The sequence below is a fragment of the Talpa europaea genome (genome assembly GCF_964194135.1).
Source record: "Talpa europaea genome assembly, chromosome: 6".
In the NCBI taxonomy this organism is placed as follows: Eukaryota; Metazoa; Chordata; class Mammalia; order Eulipotyphla; family Talpidae; genus Talpa; species Talpa europaea.
In genome coordinates this window covers 83,283,751-83,308,880 of record NC_140072.1, presented here as the reverse complement: position 1 = coordinate 83,308,880, position 25,130 = coordinate 83,283,751, and the positions used below count along the sequence as shown (strand labels likewise).

At 32.9% G+C, this 25,130-nt stretch overlaps 1 protein-coding gene across 1 annotated transcript in view; it reads left to right on the top strand.

Moving 5' to 3' along the window:
- COG6 (component of oligomeric golgi complex 6) overlaps positions 1–24,812 on the top strand; it is a gene marked incomplete at both ends in the record, with an annotated part of 65,896 nt that extends 41,084 nt beyond the window's left edge. The window contains 6 exons of the mRNA XM_084234352.1: positions 10,980–11,111; positions 11,724–11,891; positions 14,556–14,663; positions 15,687–15,740; positions 16,190–16,269; positions 24,665–24,812. Coding sequence (XP_084090478.1) covers positions 10,980–11,111; positions 11,724–11,891; positions 14,556–14,663; positions 15,687–15,740; positions 16,190–16,269; positions 24,665–24,812 — 690 coding nt within the window. The remainder of the gene's footprint in view (positions 1–10,979; positions 11,112–11,723; positions 11,892–14,555; positions 14,664–15,686; positions 15,741–16,189; positions 16,270–24,664) is intronic.
- Between the last annotated feature and the right edge of the window lie 318 nt (positions 24,813–25,130).

Genomic DNA, 25,130 nt, shown 5'->3' with positions numbered 1-25,130 from the left:
GATAGGTTATCAACATATTTTTAAGAGAAAGTAAAGGGCAGAAAACAATAACAGCTATTTTCAAAGTGCTCAAAGCAAAAAACCTATCAACTATGGGTTCTTTATCTGACAAAAATGTCTTCAAGATTGAGGGAGAAATTAAGACTTCTCCAGTAAACAAAACTGAGGGAATTCATTGCAATTAAACCTCCCTTGTAAAAGAAATGCTCAGGGAATGCAGTATGAATTATAAAGACACTAAATAATAACTCCAGCTCTTAAGAAAAAGTAAGATCTCTGAAAAGATAGCTACACTGGCAGTAAAAAGTTAATATTGTAGCAAAGATTAGATTTGTAACTCTACTTTTTGTGTACTGTATGATTTACAAGACAAATTATATATATATATATATATATAAGAGCTAGTATTATAACTGATTTGCAACTATTTTTCTACATAATTTAAGAGACTAACTCATTTAAAAGAATAATTAGCTCATGTTTTCAGGCACACATGTAAAGGTATAATTTTGTGACATTAGCAAGTGAAGCAGGTGGAGATGGAAGTATTAAGAAGCACAGTTTTTGTGTATTACTGAAATTAAACTGGTATTCAAATTAGAATGTTATAATTTAGGATATTAAATGTAATTATTTAAATACAATAGTAAGTCACTAACTTTAAATGGAAATGGGTTAATTTCTATCAAAAGACAGAAAATTGCAGAATGGATAAAAGCACATGATCCAACTATATGTCTGGAAGACACTTACTGGAAAGCCAAAGACACGAAGAGATTGAAAGTGAAAGGAAAGGAAAAAGATATTTTATGTCAATACTAATCAAAAGAAAGTATAAGTGGTTATACAAGTGGGCAAAGTAGATTTGAAATCAAAAAGGTTGTAGGAGATAAAAAAGAATTATATCATAAAAGTTCAACATAACAAGATGATATAGCAATTATAAACATTTACTCACCTAGTTACAAACCAGGAAAATTTATGAAGCAAAACTGACAGACTAAAAGAGATAAATAGTTGGATAGTAATAGTTGACAACTTCAATACCCCAATTATAAAAATGGATAGATCAACTACACAGAAGAAAAATAAAGAAGTAGGGGCCTTAATACAAAAAACCAACTAAATCTATCAACCATGCACAGAATATTACCCATACTCAAGTACATATAGCTCATTTTCCATAATACATTATATGTTAGGCCACAAATTAAACTTCAGTAAATTAAAAAAAATATATATATATATACACACACACACACACACACACACACAGTATTTTCCCTGACTGCCACAGGTTGAAGTCAGAAATCTGTAACAAGGAAAATTGACAAATTTTTAGAAATTCAAGAGTGAGTCCTTAAAGTGAATGGAAGAAATATCAAGGGAAATTGGAAACTGCTTAAAGAAAAATGAAAATAAGGGCACAACTCACTAAAACTTAAGGACACAGTGAAATAGTGGGTAAAGGGAAATTTATCTATGAACGCATTTTAAGAAAAGGTCTCAAAAATCCCCAACATAAATTTAGGGACTAGAAAGAGAAGAATACTCTAAACCCATATTGGACAGAAGGAAGAAAACAGTGAAGATCAGAGCAAAGATGAATGAAATAGAGGATAGAAAAAAAGAGAGAAAATCAAACAAAAAAATGATTCTTTGAAAATATCAAAAAAAGACAAACCTTTACCTCATGAACTAAGGAAAAAATAAGACATTACTAAAATCAAATCAAAGTGGGGACAATTGTTAACAATTCTATAGAACAGAAAGGATTTAAAAAGTATTATGAATATCTCTATGATATAAATTGGGGATGACATAAATAAAATAGACAAGTTTCTGGAAATATAAAAGTTGGTAGATTAAATCTCAAATAGGAGATTTGCATAAACTTATTTAATTTAATGAATAATCAAAAATCTCCCCCAAAATAAGAGCATTAAATTTGATGGCTTCACTGTGAATTATACTAAACGATTAAGGAATTAATATCAGTCTTTTTCCTAATAATTGAAGAGGAGGGAACACTTTTTGTTGTGGATTGTGTCATTATTATCAATATTTGTTTCCTAAAATGATTTTCTCAGATATGAATTGGGGCACATGTAAGGATATTTTACATTAAATTGAGGTTGGAATATGATACTGTTTATGGTTTGTATGGTACTTAAACTATAACCATTTCAGGTTTTTTTCAAGGATTATCTTTCATTAAATTTTAATGTGCTTTGTAATTCTACATCCTATAAGCCATTTACTTCTGCTAAAAAGACTCTTAACTTTCTGGGGAAAAAAAAACAAAACACTTATTACAGAATGGTCTTCATTAGTAAAGCAGCCAAATGGAAATTTTTGTATAGAATTTTGAGTAGAAAGTAACATTGTTAGGAAGAATGGCTTTTAAAATAAAGTTACAGGCAGAGATGGATTCTCTTTTTTACATAATTCCTTCTGTGCTTTTAAAAAGACATTTGGGAACTAACTCTTTTTCTATTATGAGAAAAAGAAAATTCAAGGACATCATTTCATTGAAAGATGTACCTTTTTCCTAACAATGCAGTTTGAAGCACTTAGTATTGAAGCATATGTACTTCCTTTCTTATTAGGCTCTCCTGAAACATTCATAACTGCAGATCTGATAATGTCTAAAGGGAATTAGAACAGGTAAGGTGAAGCTTATACACACATAGAAGTGAAGCTGTATTCCCCGAATCCATAGTGTATTGTAAATCAGTGGCATATCAATAAAATTTTATCAAAAAATATATAGGGAATATGCATCCATACTGCGAAAGATACAGTGCCATACATTTTCTGAAATTCTTTCCACTATTATAGTCTAATTTAAAAGGATATGGCATGTCATGAATAAAATCAATGTCAAATTAATTTTTAAGGTTAATTTGCTTAGTCCTAGGGGAAAAAAAACCTACATAATCCTTTATTTTTTTTTAAAAGATTTATTTATTTTCATACAAGAACCAGGGTACAGACCAGATTCATGGGAGGGTGAAAGGATTCACCAGAGACAGAGCGGGGAACACAATAGGCAGCCTGACGAAATACACTGCTGAGGAGAGCAGCGGGCCAGACAGGAGCGGTCTCCTGCGCCATGTGGGACCCTTCCTGGCTGGCTGGGATCGAACTGGACAGCTTCACAGTGCGGGCGCCTGCGCCACCAGGGGGCCCAAAATAATCCTTTAAATAAATTGTGGTTTAAATTTTAGGAACTGGTTACTGTTTAAAATGTCTTCTTACTGTACAAAATTGAGTGCATGGACCAGTAACTTGAGCATCACTTCAGAACTTACTAGACAAGCACAAACTTAATACCCCACCCCAGACCAACTGAATTAACATATATGCATTTTAACAACATTCTCCACTTTTTCATGTGCATATTAAAAGTTTGAGAACTGTTATTCTAGATGACTAGTTGCAGATTTGTATTACTCCTTCATATTCTTCTGCCAGGAAAAACAAATAAATCAAACCAGGTATTCTGCTAAAATGCTTTGTAAATTTTAAATGAAAGTATGTGAAATTAAAAGTTGTAAGTTTTAGTTTGAAAATTTTCAAACCATGGGCCTCCCTGGTGGCACAGGGGTTAAAAGTCTTGTGCTTTTAAGCTGTCACCAGCCATTGTGGCATGAGTTCAATCCTTGCCAGGGAGCTAATCCACATGGTGCAGCAGACCTCTCCCATCTTGCCTGTTGCTCCCCTCAGCAGTGTGTTTCAGTAGATCTGTCTGTTCTCCCTGCTCTGTCTCTGGAGAATTACCACCCACACCTCTGGCCTATGCCCCAGGTGTTGTATGCATAAATAAATAAAAATAAATCTTTAGAAACAAAATTCAAAACAGTATTATTTTACACTTTTAAATTTTGTTGGACGGCTTACTTGATTTAAAAACTGTAAGTCCATAAATAGATGGGCTGATCAGTTAGGGTAAGAGAAACCTTGGAGATAATAGATATATAATGTGGTAGTTTGATGAATATATATCAATATTTATGTCCAAACTCATCAAATTATAGACAGAAAATATGTACAGCGTTTTGTATGTTGATCTTGCATCAGTTAAAAAATTTCATTAATTATCTAGAAAAAATATATATGTATATATATATAACAGAACAAAAGAAATTAGTTTATCAATGAGTGTTTTTATTTGGATGATTGGGGTCTTATTTTGGAAGCGGATGTTTAAGTGGTCTTCCAAGAAGCTACAGAGCAGAAACTTAAAGGACCTATAATAGAAGATATTTGAAAGAACAAAACTAAAATTGGCAGTGGAATGAGATCACAAAAGCAGCTTTTGGAATTTTTATGGTGCGACCTTTTCATTTTTCTCTAATAAAGGCAGATTACCTATCTACAAAAGGATGAAAAGTATCATAAATAGTCACAGGAAAACTGTCTAGTGTTACACATTTACAAAAGAGCTTCTGATATATGGAATATAAAGTTTTCAGTAGACTGCTTTTTAATATGAAATTTTTCTTAGAACTTAGACTTTGTCAATTGGAAAATGTACCTAAAAAATATAAATCTGTCTTTAATAAAGATCCTTTATTAATAATTATTACTGATCATATTGTTCATGAATTTGGATAGTTTAAAAAATATTGATTTTCAATTATAATACAAACAAAAAATATCAAATGAACCTTCTTTACAGTACAGTTACAACTAACAGTACACAAATCTTTTAAATATATGATTTAGTGAATTTTTGTATTTGTATACATTAATTGCCATTTAATTATCCAAAAATTATATGCCAAAAATCACATGTAAGTCCTTTATGCTGTATTAAGAATTTCAAATAATCTCTCAAATTTGCCCAGTCTTTACAATCTTATGTGTATTTTGATAAACAGAGTTCTTAATTTAATTTAATTTTTTTATAAAAATTTATTTATGCATACAAGAATTGGGTTACAGGCCAGAGGTGTGAAGGGTGAGAAGATTCACCAGAGTGAAAGTGGGGAACAGAACAGACAGGTTGACTGAAATACACTGCTGAGGAGAGCAGTGGGCGAGTCAGGAGAGGTCTGCTGTGCCATGTGGTTCTCCTCCTTGCCTGGGGCTTGAACTCCTGCTGCAGTAGCTGCTGATAGCTTCATAGGTTGTGTCTTAACCCCTTGCGCCACCAGGGAGGCCCCCTGAGAGTTCTTAATTTTAATTCAATTCTGTGTCATTAATTTTTGCCTAGCCCAAGGTCGTGAAGTTATTTCTTGTTTTTCTTTTCTTGTTTTTTTTTTTTTTTTTTAGGTGACTGATTTATAACACTATGTTTTAAAGAAATAGTAGGATCTCCCTTTGCAAGTGTTACTACACCATACCTACCACCAAATCACCCATAGTGCACCACCTTAGTCCATTGTGTTCCCTCCCACTTTGTTTTCCTCCTTCTCCTGTGGTATCCTTAGTTCTGCCATCATATTTCTAAGCTTTGTTGTTTGGCTTTATCTGACCCATTGTTTCTCTATATTCCAAATATAAATGATACCACCTAGTATTTGTCTTTTCTCCTGACTTATTTCACATAGTGTAATTTCCTGCATCTGTGTTGTCACAAATGGCAAGAATTTCTCTTAATAGCTGAGAGTCTTCCATTGTGCATACATACCACATATTCATGATCCACTTATCTTTTTCTGGCAGTAAGGTAGTTTCCATAGTTTGGCTATTGTAAATAGTGCAAGAATGGACATGGAAGTGAATATTTCTCTCTGAATCCGTTTTTTTGCATTCAGTCATATATCTAGGAGTGGAATTGCTAGGTCATGTGGTAGATCTAATATTTTGAGAACCCTCCATGTTGTTTTCCATAGGGGCTGTACTAATCTGTATTCTCACCAACAGTTCAAGAGGGTTCATTTTTCTCCACATCTTCGAAGACTAACACTTGTTTCTGATCTTTTTGATGTGGACCATTCTCAGAGGTTGTGAGTTGTATCTCCTTTTGATTTGATTTGCATTTTCCTCATAATAAGTAGAGGAAATAGAACAGATTAAGAAAGAGATAGACCTTTATTTATAGGGAAAAAGTTAAGATTTTCTTGAACTTTTTTCTACTAGTGTGTAAGATTTCTGTTATTACCTCAAGTCCTAGCCCAAGTAACAGTGATATTATTAACACCTTTTTCTCCCTCTCATATCACTTTGAGGGTGCATCTGCCACTCTGTTGCCACTGCTGACTAGATTTCAAGGATATAGAAAGTGAATAAATTATCTGCTGCACATCTTAAAACTTACAAGAATTTCTATATTGTGATTCTATATAAAATTCATAAGGTTTGTTTCTTAACAATTGCTATTGCTTTTGACAGGTTGTCTAAATTATAAAACCTTTTAATTTTAGTGTTTGGACTCCACAATCCAATATGTAGATATAGAAGACAAAAATTCAGTACGAAGTAAGCACAGGAATGTGATGAAGGGACTTGAGAAAAAAGACAGACCTGTAAAAAGTTTAACGATTAGAAAGGAATTTCACTTATTTAGGTATAATTAAATTGAAGTGATAGAAGGATTTTAATCAGGTATTTCTCTTCTTTAGATTTTCTTTCCATTATTTCTTCAAAACTGTAAAGTCATAAATCTTGTTTCTCACTTGACTTTACAAGTGTGATTCTGATCTGTTGTTGATGTGATGGATGTGTGTAAAGATGCCTTATAGAATGGCAGTTGTTAAATGAAGTGAGTTCTCACTTGTACCATTTGCTACTGACTCTGACAATAACAAGTAATGACTTTTGTTTTAAATATGCAAGCTTTTTAGAATCTTAATTCAAGGGGATAATGAGATTCCTCTAAACTCTGTTACTGGTGCGTAAAATTTCTATCATTGGCCTTTTGTTTTGAATGGCAATTGAGAAATTCTTATGTGAATTTTTAAAGATGTTCCTTAAACATTTTTGTTTCTGTAAAACACTGCTGTAATTTATAACTTGGAAGAGAAAATTACACATTAAAAAAAGGAAATAAAATTGCACACTGAACATTTAAGATCCTATTCATGCATTGTGTCTACTTCACACAGCTTCCCTGGTAGGTTTATGTAATTCTTGCTTCTAATTTTTTCTATTTACGAAAGGTATTGGAAAACAGACATATACGCATAGTTGCTCTGGCTTGTGTGACTGCCTGTTTCTATATTAAAGCTATCAGATTGCTAACAAAGATTCTATTAACTTTTATATGACTAGCTTCTGTTCAATTATATTACTGAAATGCATGTATGTATATGCAATACCTGTATATTTTAACTAAATTTCTAAAATTATGAAAACTTATTAAATAAGTTTTTTTTAATATATGAAAATACATAGGAGAAAATAATCATTTATATCTTGTGACCCTAAATTAATTATTATTAACAGGTTTCATTCAGCTTAGAGAACAAGAATCACTTATTTTTGAAGTATTTTTTAAGTATATGACATACATATACTTATAAAGAATTCAAACCATACAGAAAAGCACAAAATAGAGTGCTTTTAAAACCCTTCAACTTAAAAATAAAATTATTGAGCAACATTCTAGATACCTTCTTAAATTAGATAAATGAATACAAAATACTTTAAATTATATCATAGCCTAGCATTTTTGTTAATTCAGATTTATTTGAATTTAATAGAAAGGAGGAAACAAAATTGAAGAAGCTATGAAACTTGAAATATTCCATTGCTGTGAGATTTTTTTTTTCCCTTCAAATGTATCAATTTTGTCTGAAAGTACTTCTGGACTTTGTTGTTAGATGCATGATTTTCGTTCTTGATGACCAACATTATAAAATATATTTTTTTATGTTTCTAGTAAGAGTTTTGATTGCAAAGTCTGTTTTGTCTGATTTTAATGTAACCATTCTAGTTTTAATCATTGTTTACAAGGTGTATATTTTTCCAACTTTTTATTTTCAACCTGTTTATGTCTTTAAATGTGTTTTTTAAAGGCAGCATATAGTTTGATCATGTTTTTTAATCCATCTGCTAGTTTTTTGGGTTTTTTTTAAGATTTATTTATTTATACAAGCCCTGGGTACAGTCAGAAGCGGGGGAGAGTGAGACTCACCCCAGCCAGAGCGGGGAGCAGAACAGGCAAACAGACCGAAGTACACTGCTGAGGGGAGCAGTGGGTGCTGCAGGAGAGGTCTGCGCGCCATGTGGGACCCTCACCAGCTGCCTGGGATGGAACTAGCGCTGCAGAGGCTGCAGGCAGCCTCGCAGCCCAGTGCCCAACCGCTGCGCCACCGGGGAGGCCCTAGTCTTTGCTTTTTGAGAGGAATCCTTAATGTATTTGTAGGTAATTTATTTTTTTTAATTTAAGATTTATTTATTTATTCATACAAGCACTGGGTACAGTCAGAAGCATGGGAGGGTGAGAGAATTCACCAAAGCCAGAGCGGGGAACAGAACAGGCAGACTGATGAAATACACTGCTGAGGGGAGCAGCGGGCTGCAGGAGAGGTCTGTCTCGCCATGTGGGACCCTCGCCAGTGGCCTGGGATGGAACTAGCGCTGCAGAGGCTGCAGGCAGCTTCGCAGCCCAGTGCTCAACCATTGCACCACCATGGGAGGCCCGTAGGTAATTTAATTACTAACAGAGTATGATTGTTGTCTGCCATTTTGTAATTTGTTCTTCTGTGTCTTAAGTGTTTTTTCCTTCGATGCCTCATTATTTCCATTGTGTGTGTGTCTATATACACAATATATAAATATATGTATCTATATTTATATGTTCACACAAACATATAGAGAGAAAGAGTTGTTTTCTTAGTGGTTATCTGAGAATTGCAGTTAAAATTGTTAATTTAAAACAATATAATTCAGATTATACCAACTTTCAGCAGTGTACAAAAGTTTTATTCCTTTATAGCCCTGTTTTCCTTAATGTTATTATTGTTGCAAATTACATCTTTCTACATTTTGTGTGTCTTTTATAATTATTGCTTTGTGCAGGTATCTATTAGATAAGAAAAGAAAAAGAGCTACAAACAGAAGTACTCTAATATTGTATATTTACTTCTGTGAATTTGAGTTACCATCTAGTGTCCCTTCATTTTAGCCTGAAGGATATCCTTTAGTATTTCTTGTAGAACAGGTTTGGTAGTGAAGAATTTTTATTTATTGGGAATGTCTTACTTTCTCCTTCATTATTGAAAAGTAGTTTGATTTAATATAGAATTCTTGGTCTACTTCATTCAGTCTTTGAATATGTCATCCCATCTCTTTTGACCTCCATGTATTCTGATAAGAAAACAGCTGTTAATCTTACTTACTGAAAATTCCTTGTTCATAATAAGTTATTTTTCTTTCATTGTTTTTTAGATTCTCTTTTGAGTGTTTGAGTATGTTGTTTTTCAGTGTGGATCTATTTAAGTTTATTCTGCTTAGAGTTCATGAGCTTCCTGGATGTTTAGATTGTTTATATTTAGTCAAGTTTGGTGAGTCTTCTACCACTATTGTTTTAGATATTATTTCTGCTCACCTATCCCTTTTGAGAGCCTCATTGTCTTTATGATGCTGATGGTGTCCCCCAGGTCTCTGAGGCTCTGTTCATTGTCACTCATTCTTTTTATTTTTTCCTATTCCTCAGAGTTCTTTTAATTGACTTGCATTTAAACTTACTGATTATTCTGTCTCTTCAGATCTTCTCTTGATTCCCTAGTTAATTTTTCATTTCAATTTTTTTTAATCATTCTGTCTCTTTATAGATATTTTCTGGTTAGTGAGATGTTATATTTTACTTCATTAACATGGTTTCCTTTAGTTCTTTGAATATATTTAAAATAACTTGGTTTTTAGTTTTTGGCTAGTAATTCCCACTCTGGGTTTTTGAGGGAAAGTTTCTGTTGACTTTTTTTCCCCCCCCTCTAGATGGAGCTTATTTTTTGTTTGTTTTTCCACATAATTTCCACATAAAGTTTCTCCTGACTTTTTCCTAGTTGTTTTTATGGAGGGAGATTTTCCAAGATATATATTCTGCTATTCATGCTATATCACTTATGCATTAACTTTTATTCATAAAATGCTTTAAATATAAATCCTCACATTTATAAATTGGACTGCTTTCTTTTTACTTGACACAAGGCTATATATATAATCTCTTACATGGACATTCAAGTACCAGATTTAGTTGCATTAACAAAATCTGACATATCAGCATTATAAATACTCGTAAAAATAGTCTTGAAAGTAAATTAACAGACACCTGTCTTCTTGGATAACATGATGCTGTCAAGTAGGGATAATGAACTTGACATAACTTCTCATTAATGAGTTCCAGGCATTCTACTTAGTAGTTTAGATGCAGTAATTCATTTAATACTTGCATGGTCCCTCTGAAGCTCCAAGTGAATAATTTTTCCAAAGTCACACAACTCTTAAAGTTGTAAATCTAAAATGTAAACTTAATCAATTTTACTCCAGAGTCCAGAATTTTTGTGGCAATGTAGTTTTGTTTCTGTGAAGTATGTGACCTATTGTTCAGGCTCCTGAGAATCTTCTGCAATGGTTTTTGAAAGATCCCTAGACCCTGAGCCTGATATGTGGGCCTGAGAGTGGGTGATGATTCTCATATATAATTGGTGAACTGCTAGCCTCTGAATTGTTTTGTTCTTAGAACTTATGCTAAAAAAATAAATTGGTAGGCCATTTTAAATCCATATGAAAATACAACAATTCAAAGATCACTAAGTTTCTTCACAATTTTTTTGAATTTTGTAATGTACAGATTCTACAATTCTAGTTGTGATATATTAATTGAGATAAACTAACAAAAAAACTCCTGTGTCACTTTCTGTGTTGGTTAGTATAATACAAAATATTGATAAGTTATAGATTTTGTAATGTGTCAGCCATTGTTTTACTTACTCTATATGCATCATTTTATTGTGAACTGGCATTTATACATTACAGTTTAGCAATGATATGTGAACAGTAGATAACCCATCCATTTTTTGTAGGTTGAACTCCCACCACCTGATCTTGGACCAAGTTCTGCATTAAATCAGACACTCACATTGTTGCGTGAAGTTTTGGCATCTCATGATTCTTCAGTTGTACCATTAGATGCTCGTCAAGCTGATTTTGTGCAGGTATGTTGTAAATTCATTTTTAATGATTATTTATTGCTTCTTGGTTACACATTCTGTTATAAATCTGACATTTTCCAAACCATATATTTTGGCATACCCTCTTACTGATTTTCCCATCAAACATTAAACCAATTCACTTTAATGTGAAAAGTATTTATTCATTAATGCTCATTTTAAAAAACTACATGATTGGGCCTCCCCTGGTGGTGCTGGCAGTTGAGTGCAGCGCTATGAAGCTGTCCGCAGCCTCTGCAGCACTGGTTCGATCCCAGCTGGCAGGTGAGGGTCCCACATAGTGCGGCAAACCTCTCGTGTCACGCCCGCTGCTCCCTTCAGCAGTGTATTTCATCAGTCTCCCTGTTCTGTTCCCCGCTCTGTCTCTGGTGAATCCTCTCACCCTCCCGTGCATCTGGCCTATACCCCAGTTCTTGTATAAATAAATAAATAAATAAATCTTTAAAAAAAAAAACAAATTATACCATATATTCTTTTTGATGTGCTTCTCTAAGTTGACCTGCTTCCAGTTAGTGTGGCATTCATTCTGGAGTGCCATTAACCCAGGCCTGAGTCTCTGGTTGGGAAATAAAGAGTAACTTAGTTTTTCATTTATAGGTTTTATCATGTGTCTTAGATCCTCTCCTCCAGATGTGTACTGTATCAGCCAGCAATTTAGGCACAGCTGACATGGCCACTTTCATGGTCAATTCATTATATATGATGAAGACAACATTAGCTTTGTTTGAATTCACTGATAAACGTCTGGAAATGCTACAGTTTCAGGTAATTTTTGCCATAAAATGATTGTACTGTGTGATGGAATCTTTTTCTATATTTGATATACATCAGTAGCTGACTGTAGCCTAATTTCATTGACTTAATTCCTATAAATTCCTTTCTATATTCTCATGGGGTCTCTCTCTCTCTCTCTCTCTCTCTCTCTGTATTTCAGTTTTTTCTTGAAGGCAGAATATATATTGGGTGAGATATTTGATTCAAACTGTAGTGTGTGATGGCAGAATGAAGCTTTTCTGATTAATTTGAATGGTTATTTTGTATGCAAATTTCAGTTTCTGAACAGTGAATAATGTGCTATATTTTTCAAGCTGTGTAGCTAGTACAGAAGGTGTTACAGAGGACAGATATATTTTTGTCTATGTGTAAGCCAGCGTTAGGCAAAACATTACAATTTGGTATATCAAGCACTCTAGTCCAGGAAACCAAATTATATCAGTAATGAGTCCGTAAAATGACTAAAACAAAACTATTTATACAATTTATAGATATTTGACTTCTGATTGAGTTTTGATACATCTAAATTTGTGAAATTTTATAATTCTAATCCATTATAAAAGAATTAACAAAGTATACTTAATTTTTCTTTATTGTTTGGCTTTGGTTTGATGTAGAATTAATAAAATTATTTTAAAAATTCATTGATTTTTACTGTATTTATCACTAATTCAACTCTGCCATTTAGCTAAATCTTAAGTTTAGATATATCACGTGTTCATCAAGCTATTGCCATTTTTCAAGTCCCGCTGTGCTTCTTATGGCTGTGCTTGCATCACGCTCACTGACATGATGCTGTCAGGGCTGAGTGCATGGACCAGCCAGGGTCAGTGTGAGAGGACTGCAGGATGTGGACACTGGGAGGTGTGGCTTAATGTGACCCCTCCCAAGTAACAATTTCTTTTGTGGAATAAATGATTCTTTGATTTTCAGACCTTTCCTATCAAAAGACTGTTTCTTTTCTTCCACTCTGATTTAGCTTCAGTCAGTGTTTCAAGTTGGAATTGCAGACTACTTTGGTTCTCTTTTGTTCATGGCAACCTATTCTGTTTCTGGAAGCTTATAAGGGTTTTTCATGGAGTTCAGGTATTTCTTCAGGATAATTTTTAGTATGTTTCTCTTTGCATTATTTCTTGCATGAATTTCTTAACACCATTTCAGTCTGAAGATTCAGACTTTCTTTTGCTCAATAAAGTTTTCTATTACCTATAATTACCTCATCTCCATCTGTTAAATTTCATATTCTGAAGCAACTGTCCATCGTTGCTCCTGAATCTGTCTTCTACTGTTTCAAAAAATCTCTCCACTTTATTTCTTTGATGTTTACTAAGTATTACTTTTCTTCCATTATCTTTCAGACCCAATTTGGTTTATTAAATGTTTACATCTGCGCAGCTTGTTTTTCTTTGACTTCCAGTATATCTAGTAAATTATGGGTTTTCTTGGACATTCGTTTAAAAAAAATCAAAGTGCTATCTATGTGTCTTTGAGTGGTGTTGCATCAGGAAAATGTACTTATTCTGATTATTCAAATAGATTTCCCTGGGCCTCCCTGGTGGCCTAGTGTTAAGTCTCAGTGCTATTGCCTCTGTGGGTAGCCTGAGTTTGATCCCTAGCCAAAGAGCTAACCCACATATGGTGCAGCAGACCTTTCCTGTCTCGCCAGCTGCTCCCCTCTGCAGTGTATTTCAGTAGATCCGCCTGTTCTGCTCTCCACTCTGTCTCTAGTGAATCCTCTCGCTCCCCCACCTGCACCTCTGGCCTACACCCACTTTTTCCATGCATAAATAATAAATCAATAAATCTTTTTTTAAAAACTCATGAATTTCCTCTTAGAATCTACTCAACTCTTTTACAGTACTTCTAAGCTTTTTAGGGAGAAGAGGTTCTCAGCTATTGGGAGTTACTTGAACCAATGGCAAGCTTTCCAATAATAACAGATACTGGAATACTGTTTTGTTGGCAAAGAGGTAAAACTGAGGGAACTTGTTGGTGAAGAATAGAAGGAAGCTCTCTAGACTTTCAGGCCTGTAGTGGTAAAAGTAAGGAAGGAGCAGATCATCCCAGTAGGGAATGCTTCATCCCAGGGAAGTCCCCTTCTGTGGCTACTGCCCCCATTAGCATTAGGTAGCTTTCCAAATTGCATAAAGCAGGTGAGACCTTTTTTCTCCTCAGCAGAACTCATTGCCTCAACCGTAGTGGGATTTTCTCCAGGCATCTGCAGATAACACACTTGGTTGAGTAGTCCAGCAAGTTGGAAAAGTTAGGTGGTCAGAGATCAGACAGGCCTGACTCTCATCTTCCCAGAATTCTTTGAGTATTTGATTGTACACTGTTGATGTTTACTATTTTGTGTTATGTTATGCTTATTAAAAGAGCTGAGAAACTCAAATTTTTTGACTAGTGGCAGTCCTAGAATCCTCTTTTGTATCTCTTTTTTTTCTTTTTCTTTAATACTTTCCTTCACTTTTGTAGGAGAACTTCCTCTTGGAAGGAAGGAAAAGCCTTTGTATAGAACAAGCCCTTTTCCCTTGTGGTCTGGCCTCATGGTCACTACAAGAGACAAGTTCATGATGAATAACTAAGAGTGTTTTATTTCTACTATAGTCTTCTTTCTCTTTTAAAATATTTTCTTTCTATTGTGTTTTATTTTAGATTGAAGCACATTTGGACACACTTATAAATGAGCAAGCTTCTTATGTTTTAACTAGATCAGGCCTAAGTTATATATATAACACTGTACAGCAACATAAACCTGAACAGGTGAGTATGTCATTATTGCTAACTAGAGAAATACATACATCAGTTTAGAATATGGGTTCTAGAGCTAAACTCTGGATTTGAATATTGACTTTAGTATTCCATAGCAGTGCTTAATAATATTTTATAGCAGCAGGTTTCACTGGGAAAGTGACCTATCTATTTCCTCATCTGTGGACTGGGAATAATAAAAATATCTGTGTCATAGGATTTCTCTGAAGATTGAGATTACATGTGTATACATATGATGTATGTGCAGATCTCACATGGTTAGATGGTTTCCTAAGATACAATAGAGTGCCCCAAAATAGTAACACTTTTTAAACTGCAGTTTTGGCTAAAAGTAATGAAAATATTTGTATTGATGAAATGTATTAGTGAAAAAATTGTGTTATAGAGTGTATAAAGTATATTTATATTTGATAAATTTTTCAGAGTCCTTTATCATTATCAGTTAATTGATGCATAGATTACTACATCAATAGCGGGCATCCCTTTCTTAATTTAGCAATCATTATCTATTACTTTGAAAAGGTAAATACTTCTGGGCCAGCAGATAGATAATGGAGTGGTGGGAACCCTAGAAAACCTTGTAAACATCTTTCTTTAAAAGGCAAAGAACCCTTTTAAGTGATATTAACATAAACAATATTTTTGGCACAGAAACTCTTTTGCTAAAGCAGTAAGCAAATTTCTATGAGGAGGAACCAATTCTGCTGCCTTTGAATATTATCTACAATTATCAAAATGCAACTCTGAAAGCCTCCATGTCTAACTGTCATCTTCTGAGAGCTTCATTACCTTTTTTTCTTGCTTATGAATAAATCTGAGGTATACTGAGATTTCCATTGTTAGTACTCTCTCCAATAATTGTTATTGAGTGGTTTTATGCTGGTTATATAAATTGACATTGAGGAGATGAAACTTGAGTTCTTTGAAAATAAGCTGAATTTCCAAATTTGGGTAATCCATTAACAAACGGAATTCCATAAATGAACTGAAATATGTATCCTTTTTTTTTTTTAGGGTTCTTTAGCTAATTTGCCCAACCTAGATTCTGTGGCACTGAAAGCAGCAATGGTAAGTGCATCATAAAGCATTGCAATTCAGGCTTCCTTATGGAACACTGTTCTTAATTTTTTCCAATGTGGTAATTTGTGCTAAGTGGTAATTTTTATTTCTTGGTATACTGCATTCACATTGGGCCCAATAATGATAGTACAATGATTCTTTTAACTAATGGGGTCTGACCAAGATATAAATTTGTAATAATAGCCTACCCTACTCTAATAGTCTCATAATTCCTATTGAGGTTTTCTTCATTTTTAGAAATTCCCTAATCTAATGTAGAAACAAAATTGAGAGTTTTAGGTAGACTATTTAAGAAATAACTCATTTTGAATACAAAGAACTCATTATTTGGAATATGGAATTTTTCCCACACATTAACCCTTAAAAGTGATGGGGGTATTTAAGATATATGTTTGTAGATATATGTGCTTTATGTTTTACATTTCTGTTTCAATTAGGTTCAGTTTGATCGTTATTTATCAGCCCCAGACAACCTGTTAATGCCACAGCTGAACTTTCTTCTAAGTGCCACAGTGAAGTAAGTGTTTTTGGATCCAGTTAGTCAGTAAAGATTCACGTATTTCTAAATACCAAGCATGTTTTTTTGGAAAAATTTATTTTTAAGAATAGAAGATTTACTAGATCTTTCAAGTTCTCAGCATCTGATTTTCTTAATTTAAGAAAAATATTGACAAATTAAAATTGTCTACAAGTAGGGTGTTAGAAAACAAATGTAATTTTTTTCTTTCTATTCGCCTAGCTGTGTATTACATACTTTCTTTGTAACAGGCATTAGGCATTAAGTTTTAAAAGACATTTGCACTATCTCCATGGACATTAAAATCTGGTGGATCATTTAGAAATACAAACTTTTTATAAAAGTACATTAAGGAAAGAACTGTTGAATTTAGAAGATAATACTTTAAATATCTGAAAGGATATAGTGGTGCAGAAGTGATTCGCTTGTTTTCTTATCTGGAGGGTAGGCCTACAGCAATATATATGACAAGGAAGGCAGCTTTTGATTAAATGTGTGAAAGAATTTGCTGTCAATTAGAATTGACTGGAAGTGAGACAGATCAATTTTCCTCTTAATTAGAGTTATATTATTCTAGGAGCTGTCATACTATCTATTGTAGATAGCCAGAATTCTAAAGACCTGAGAAGTTTTCATAGAAGCTCGACTACACCATGGCTCAAATTATTTGTGTACATTTCTTAAATCATTTAATTTTTCAGCCAAATATGTAATACTTTTAGAATTAACCATATTTCAGTGTTTAGTATTTTAATGTTCTGTTGTTTGGAACATTACTATTATTTTCATAATGATTGAAAGGAAATTTTAATATGTTTTAAATTTTGTAATCTTAAAAGATTAAAGTTTTATTGCATATAGCCCAGATGCCATAAAGGAAAAAAAAATGACAGATTCAGATATATAATATTTTGGGTTTTTATACAGAAAAAGACAATATAAATTGAGTAAAAATATAATAAAGTGTAAAGACACAATTTAATGATAGAAAAATAATACTTATTATCTTTAATATAGTACACAAAGCTACAAATCAGTACAAACCAGTAGAAAAACAGGCACCTTTGGACAGGTCACAGAATAAATGTAAATGATGTGTAAGTATATAAGAAGATAATAATTATCAAAAATGTAAATTAAAACAATAGTGAGAATTTATTCCTATCCCATTATTGACAATAAAAAGTTTGTTAGTATATGTTATTAGGAAGTATATAAAAAATGGGCATTTTCATACTTAGTGAAAGTTTAAATTGCTACAAACTTTTTAGAAGGCAATTTGACAACACATTCAAATTTCCAAAGTATACATATTTAGGTTCAGGAATTTTAGTAAGAGTTAATTTTAGTAAGAGTTATAAAAATGTTCAACAAGCAGTGAAGTTGAACTTTTTTTTAGGGATCTGTATGAATTTTTAATCTCTAAGGACTTCTCAGATTTTCTAAAGCTTAAATATATTTCAAATCAAATGTCTTCTGTTACTGAAGAAATATTTTAGCTTTTTATTTATTTATATCACCCGGTTGTTTAATAGTAACAATGTAAATTTTATTTTATTAACAAAGGTCAAGTGGATAAAAGTTGGTATATTATTTAAAAATCTAATTTAAAAATTAATATTGGGCCTCCCCTGGTGGTGCAGCGGTTGAGTGCTGGGTTGCAAGGCTGCCCACAGCCTCTGCAGCACCAATTCGATCCCCAGCCATGGGGGAGGGTCCCACCAAAAAAAAAAAAAAAAAATTTAAAATTTTGGTTTATTATACAAACATTTATGTATCTTGTAATAAATTCTTACTAAGTATAATCTTTAAAAGTTGAGATATGCATATGGTTTATATAGATAAAAATAGTACAAGTGAGAATTAGAAATTGCTTAGTTTTTTTTTAACAGCTCATTTTTTTCTTTCAGAACATTTCTAAAGTCAGGGTTGTCTTGAAAAAATATAGAGTATTTTACACATTTAAGATTGAATTTTAAAGATTTTTAACTGCTTTTTTTCCTTTTATATCATTGACATTTCCTTATTTTCAAAAATAAATTTTATCCTTTTTTCTACTACATAAGGACAATATATATTTGATCTTATTTATAAAGTGTTTGAAATAGTAGTAACTTTACTCAGTTAAATTATGGCTCTTTTTAGAACGGTAATTCATTTTTAAGATCATTTTGTATCTTTATACCCCTGATTTCTGTCTATTCATATTTTATTTAAAATTTCAGATTGATTGGTTGATATAAATCCTTGAAATATGAAGCATTATTTTTTAAATCCCTTCTCATTTTGTTAATATTCTCTGCTCTTGACAATGCTTGTCTTTATGATTGCAGTACCTCTGGGACACTATCAATCTGTCTCCCTTTTTTAAAAAAATCATTTCTTTCAAAAGAATATTTGATTGAGCTCTTCACCCTTGGAATAAACAATTGAAATACAGTTAAGTTCCCAGGAAACAGTTATATAGAAAATGAAGGAAAGAATAGAAATAAAAATTATTTATTGAAGAATTCTTCTTTCCTTCCTTGGGATGAATTAGGAAGGTGGTTTTCTTTTTTCAATGCCAAATTCCATTATTCACCTTTTAATGGTATAAAAATCAAATTGGACTACAGAAACCACAATTTTTGCATATATAACATTCTCAGTGTTTTTTCTTGTTGAAGCAGTATTATTTCCATGAATAATTAAGAAGGGAATATAGATTAAAAAGCAGAATTTATTGCAGCAAACTGTTTTTTCTTGTTGAAGCAGTATTATTTCCATGAATAATTAAGAAGGGAATATAGATTAAAAAGCAGAATTTATTGCAGCAAACTGTGGATCCTAGGCCTGCAGCACACGAAGGAGAGCAAGAGGTATCTAAACAAGGGAGGGAAATGCACAAGGAACTATGGTGATGGTTCATGGGTGATGTGGTAATGGGAGATTTGTGGGAACTATGCCTGAGGAGAAAAATCAAATATTGTACAAAAATGAACAACAAAGTAAGAAAATTAAAAATTTTAATCAATAAAAAAGGCAGAGTTTGTTAGATTGGATGAAAAACATGATCCACTTTAAATAGAAAGATACAAATAATTTGAAAGTAAAAGAATGGTAAAATAGGGCCTGACGCCCGCTGCTCCCCTCAGCAGTGTACTTAGGTCCTTCTGCCTGCTCTGCTCCCCGCTCTGGCTCTGGTGAATTTTCTCACCCTCCCGCGCTTCTGATTGTATAAATAAATAAATAAATTTATTATTTATTTGCTTGTATAAATAAATAAATAAATCTTTTTTAAAAATAAGGTAAAATATATACCATACAAATACTACTAATAAAATTGAAATAGCTATATTAATATTAGGAAAAGAGGTAGACTGCAGGACAGATAATACCAAAAGTAAAGCAGGACATTTCTCAGTAATAATAGGATCAATTTATAAAGATACAATGGTAACTATGTGTCTAATAGCAGAGCTTCAAAAACCATGAAGTAAAGGAATAGAACTGAGATGGAATAAATACATTAACAGCAATAGTTACATATTTCAACACTCCTCTCTCAATAATTAATGGAAAACTGGTATGGCATAAATGACTTAAAAAATGCCACCATACAGCTTCATCTAATATAGCATACTTTACCCGACTTACAAAAACAACATTGCTTTCTAGTTAATAAAAAACATTCATCAAACTATGTAAGAATGAGCAAAATAGGAAATAAAGCATAATCCAATCATGAATATCCCCATCCATGAACATATTACACCTATTTATTCAGCTCTTTTAGAATTTTCAATAAAGTTTTATCATTATTTCATATAATTTTCCATATATATTATTGTCTTTATCCCTAGGAAACAATTTTGTGTTTTCCATGTACTGTTTAGATATTGTTGGTCTATAGGAAAGGTACTAAATTTTGCATGTTAATTTTGAATTTGACCAAGTAACTCTATTTTAGTTCTGTTTATCAACTGCCATGTGTTGTTTTGATATGAACATCTAAAATTAATGACCATATTAATTATTTTCCATGTTTATGACATTTACATTGGCCAAGAGCCCCAAACTAAATAGTAGATGTAGTAGAGAATGTGTATATCTTATTTTGAACTTAATGACATTGTTTCTGATGTTTTATCATTAAGTGTGACATATCTTGTAGATTTTCAGTATTTCAATGTAGTTACGTGGCATTCTATTTGGTTATATAGTGTAGTAATCTATAAGTCAACATGAGTATAATCAAAATTCCCATGGAACCCTTTTTGTTCAATATCTATTTAGAAAGAAGTATGTGAGAAGAGACTCTGGTCACTTTTCATATCTCCACAGTTAACACCCGAGTCTATGTTAGTATCATCTGTACCTGGATTATCTCATAAATTTCTGAAACATTCCCTGTGTTCACTCTTGACATCTCTACCCCAACTTCTATAATCTAATTTGAACACCTTACCAGAGTGATCCTAAATGGATTACATAATCCTCTCAATGAGTCTATAAATTAGGATCTCCATTTTACAAAAGATGGCTTCCTTTACAAAGGTTAAATAATTGAATTGTGGTCGAACAATTAGTAAAAAGCAGAACCAAGGTTTGAATTCTGTATTTAGGATTCCAGATTCTATTCTCTAACACTAGCTTGTACTACATTTCTATTAATCCTTCTTATGTTGAAATTGTATTTTATTATTCTTAAAGGAAGTTCAAAATGTCTGGCATATGTGTTAGATTACACATGTGAGATGTGTGCCTTGGTTTCATGAGACATCTGCCTTGGTCTCATGTAAAAATGTGCTTTAATTTTACTGTAAGTGACAGCAAAGCTGACCTTGCATCAAACATTGATTTGACCCATTCTGACATTCTGGATGTTTATAATGTGATAAAGAAGAATCAGAATGGACCTTTGTTAACTAATCTATTGTTCATAAATATTTATTTTTTAATATTTCAGATTTAGATTTTTAATGTCTACATTTCTTCTATGGCACATTTGATTGCACTATAAACTGTGGTTCTGTAATAAAGCTCAATTTTAGTGATCACCGAACTTTAACGTTGAAATAAACTATTTTTAGAAATGCCAGGTTTATGGTAATGATAAGAGTTGTAGCATGCTGCTATGGCAACCAAAACCCTAAAATACTGATTAATGACAAGCTGACTGATTCTGGAAGTAAGCAGTGCTTCTCAGTGCTTTAAAAGTATACTTAATTTCATTTTAAAATAAGAATATTTGTGTGTAGTAATATGTTACCCTTTATTATTTCAAATTTATAATACTAAGAGTTTATGGCATTGCAACATTTATAACTGAACAATTTAAATTCCTCAATGTATTCTGATGTGTATGTAACTGAACATATTCCCCTTCTATAAAATTTTATAACAAGCTCACCTTTTCCTCCTCCAATTTTTTTCTTTTTTATTAGAGTAAGCTACATGGTCATTATTTTTTGATTTATGATAACTAGTATAGAAAACTACTTACTAAATGGAAAGTTTTTCCAAAACTTAAAAATAAGACAAATAAGGTCTGGAGAAGAGCAGCATGTTCTTTCAGTGTCATGTGCCTCAGTGAAGCACTGTTAACAGGCCCATCAAGAATTATCTAATTACTTAGGGGTGTGCACCATTATTTGATTCTCTGTTTACCATTGATTTAAAGTCCCATTGTTTTTCAGCTACTGTGGTTTTCTTGCTCCTAGAGACATGAACCCACTTTATAAATAGCCTGTTTTATTTAAACCATTTTCAAATGCCTATTAGTGACCAATTCCTTAAAATGTTCTGTGAACCAGCTTTATCATGTTAGTAGTTTCCTCATTAATGAGATATTAAATCTGTAAAATTCTTGATTTATATTCATGTTTTAAATTTTTTGAAAGTTATACTTCCACTGGAAAGATTATTAAACTGTCAAAGGCCAATATGATAACACCTAATCAGTTCCTACCTATGGAATTGTCATGGTGGTAAAGATACCAAGAAAATTAATGAAATAATTTTATAGGTGATCATAGCTCACATTTACTTTTTTTACTTCACATTTTATTTTTATATTTACCTATATTTACTTCACATTTACTTTTACTTTTTTCCCTTTTAACTTGCCTTTCTACATATTATTTGGTCATGTGAAAAGCATGATTTACCTTTAGAATTTTAACTACAGAAACAATCCTAAAAATTCTTTACCTCTACTAGATATGGACGTGGCTGTGACTGATTAAAATATAGTAAGAACTGAGGTGGTTACTCATGTTAGAATGATGCTCAACATACACTACTGAAAAATAGAATCCACCCTTTCTCTGTGCACAGGGTGATCAGTGAATAAGAAAAAGGGCATTCTGAGTTTTCATAGGCACATGACTAGACTGAAATGATTTGTTGGTCATTTTGGATTTAGTTATAGAATGCCTATACTTTTCCATTTTGAACATTATTTTTTTTTAAAGATTTATTTATTTATTTATACAAGCACTGGGTACAGTCAGAGGCACAGGAAGGTGAGAGAATTCACCAGAGCCAGAGCAGAGAGTAGAACAGGCAGAGTGACGAGGTACACTGCTGAGGGGAGCAGCGGGCGGCAGGAGAGGTCTGCGCGCCATGTGGAACCCTCACCCAGCAGCCGGGAATCAAACTGGTGCTGCAGAGACTGCGGGCAGCTTCGCAACCCAGCACTCAACCGCTGTGCCACCGGGGAGCCCCATGAACATTATTTTTAACTATAATGATTCACCACTATTAAAGACTATTTCATTCATGATATTAGTAAATAATTTGGGCCAAGACACTAAAAATACAGGCAGACAGACAGATATATGGATATATGCATATGCTTTTTAAAATAAAGGATGAACTTTCATTGTAATTTGCCCTACAAATAAAAAAGACAAATAGCAAGAAATGTTGGCACTTTGGGAACACCACCTATATATATATATATATATATATATATATACACATAATTGATGTGTTTAGTAGAAATCATGATTTAGGAATCTACATACCACTTTTCATAGTGGCTATACCAATTTACAATCCCACCAACAGTTAAGAGTCCCTTCTCTCCACTTTCTTTGCAACATTTATTGTTTCTTGTTTTTTTGATAATGACCATGATAGAATTAGAGTAGTGATATAGAAGATATCATAAAAGATTTTATAAAGGATACACTAAAGAATTGTTGCTTCTCTGCAACTAAAGGAAGTCATCGAAGTTCCTTGAATGTTCGAAGTAAGAGAGCAATGTGTCAAAAGATATGCTTTGAAACGTATTTAGCATGCATTGAATAGAAGAGCCTGGAGGTTATGTCATTGGCAGAAATAGGAATCCTAAGAAAAATAGGTTTGGGAGTAAACTTAAAAGACAAGTTTAAGGGCCTCCCCGGTGGCGCAGCGGTTGAGCGCTGGGTTGCGAAGCTGCCTGCGGCCTCTGCGGCGCCGGTTCGATCCCCGGCTGCTCCCCGGCCACCGGGGGAGGGTCCCACATGGCGCGCAGACCTCTCCTGCCGCCTGCTGCTCCCCTCAGCAGTGTACTTCGGTCCTTCTGCCTGCCCTGCTCCCCGCTCTGGCTCTGGTGAATTCTCTCACCCTCCCTCCCGCACTTCTGACTGTACCCAGTGCATGTATAAACAAAAAACAAACAAACAAACAAACAAATAAATAAATAAAACATGCCTCTATTAAAAAAAAAAAAAAAAGACAAGTTTAAGTATTGTAAAACTCCAAAAAAGTAGTTTCAGTGTTCCAAACATTGGGTATAGTGATACATGAAAAGTAGAAGTAACCAGGGATGATGGGAAGTAAATGTCATGAAAACATGGAAAACTGGTGCAGATTTATTAACCCATAGCAATTTTTTTCTTGCCAAATATATTTCTCTTTTTAAATTGCTTCAGTTATTCTTTTACATGCTTATGTAGAAATGCTATTTGTGAAAACTTTGTGATTTGTCATAAGCAATTATCATGTTATTTTGCCTAATAATATAGAGATGAGAAATCTAAGATGTGGTTCTTAGTGTCAGGGATATCGGCAAAAGGACAATACTTGTAAATTATTTTGAGATTTGCAGTATCTTTATTATCAGTTGTGTTTACAAATCAAAGCAGGGCACTATATCAGGCACTGTTTAGCCTAGAGACTATAGTTGTGAACAGAACATAGTGCCTAATCTCTTGAAACCCATGTACTAAAATAGAATTTAATAGTTGATACAAATGCCTTATCCCCAAACTAGGATATATAACTTAAATATTTGTACAGTGATTTATTTAATATGTGATAAAAGCAATATGAAAATGAAATACATTGATTTAAGCATGAGCTTTCCTACAATTTTTAGTGAATATTCTGTTTTCAGATTCTATGTCCACATTTTGTTTTTCAATAGAGAACAGATCATAAAACAGTCAACAGAATTAGTCTGCAGAGCCTATGGTGAAGTGTATGCAGCTGTGATGAATCCAGTCAATGAATACAAAGATCCAGGGAGCATTCTACACCGATCACCGCAACAAGTGCAGACTCTTCTCTCCTGATTATCTTCTTTGAATGTGTTTGCAAAATATTGCATCCCTAAAGGTTTTCTTATTTTTTTGCTTTGTTAATTTTTATTTTGAAATTTGATGGTTAGTTTTCATTATATCATAAGATGTATGGTAAGTTCAATAGTTTCTTTAATTTAATCAAAATAATGTAGAAGTAAGTTAACATGTTGAGTTACTCTTGTTTTATATCTGTTCTCTCTGATCGGTGTTCTCCTCTCTGTTAGCCGCCTCTGCAGCTCTGCAGTCTCTGCTGTATTCTGGAATATAAATGTATGGAGAAAATGGTATATGAGCTTGAGGAATATTTTT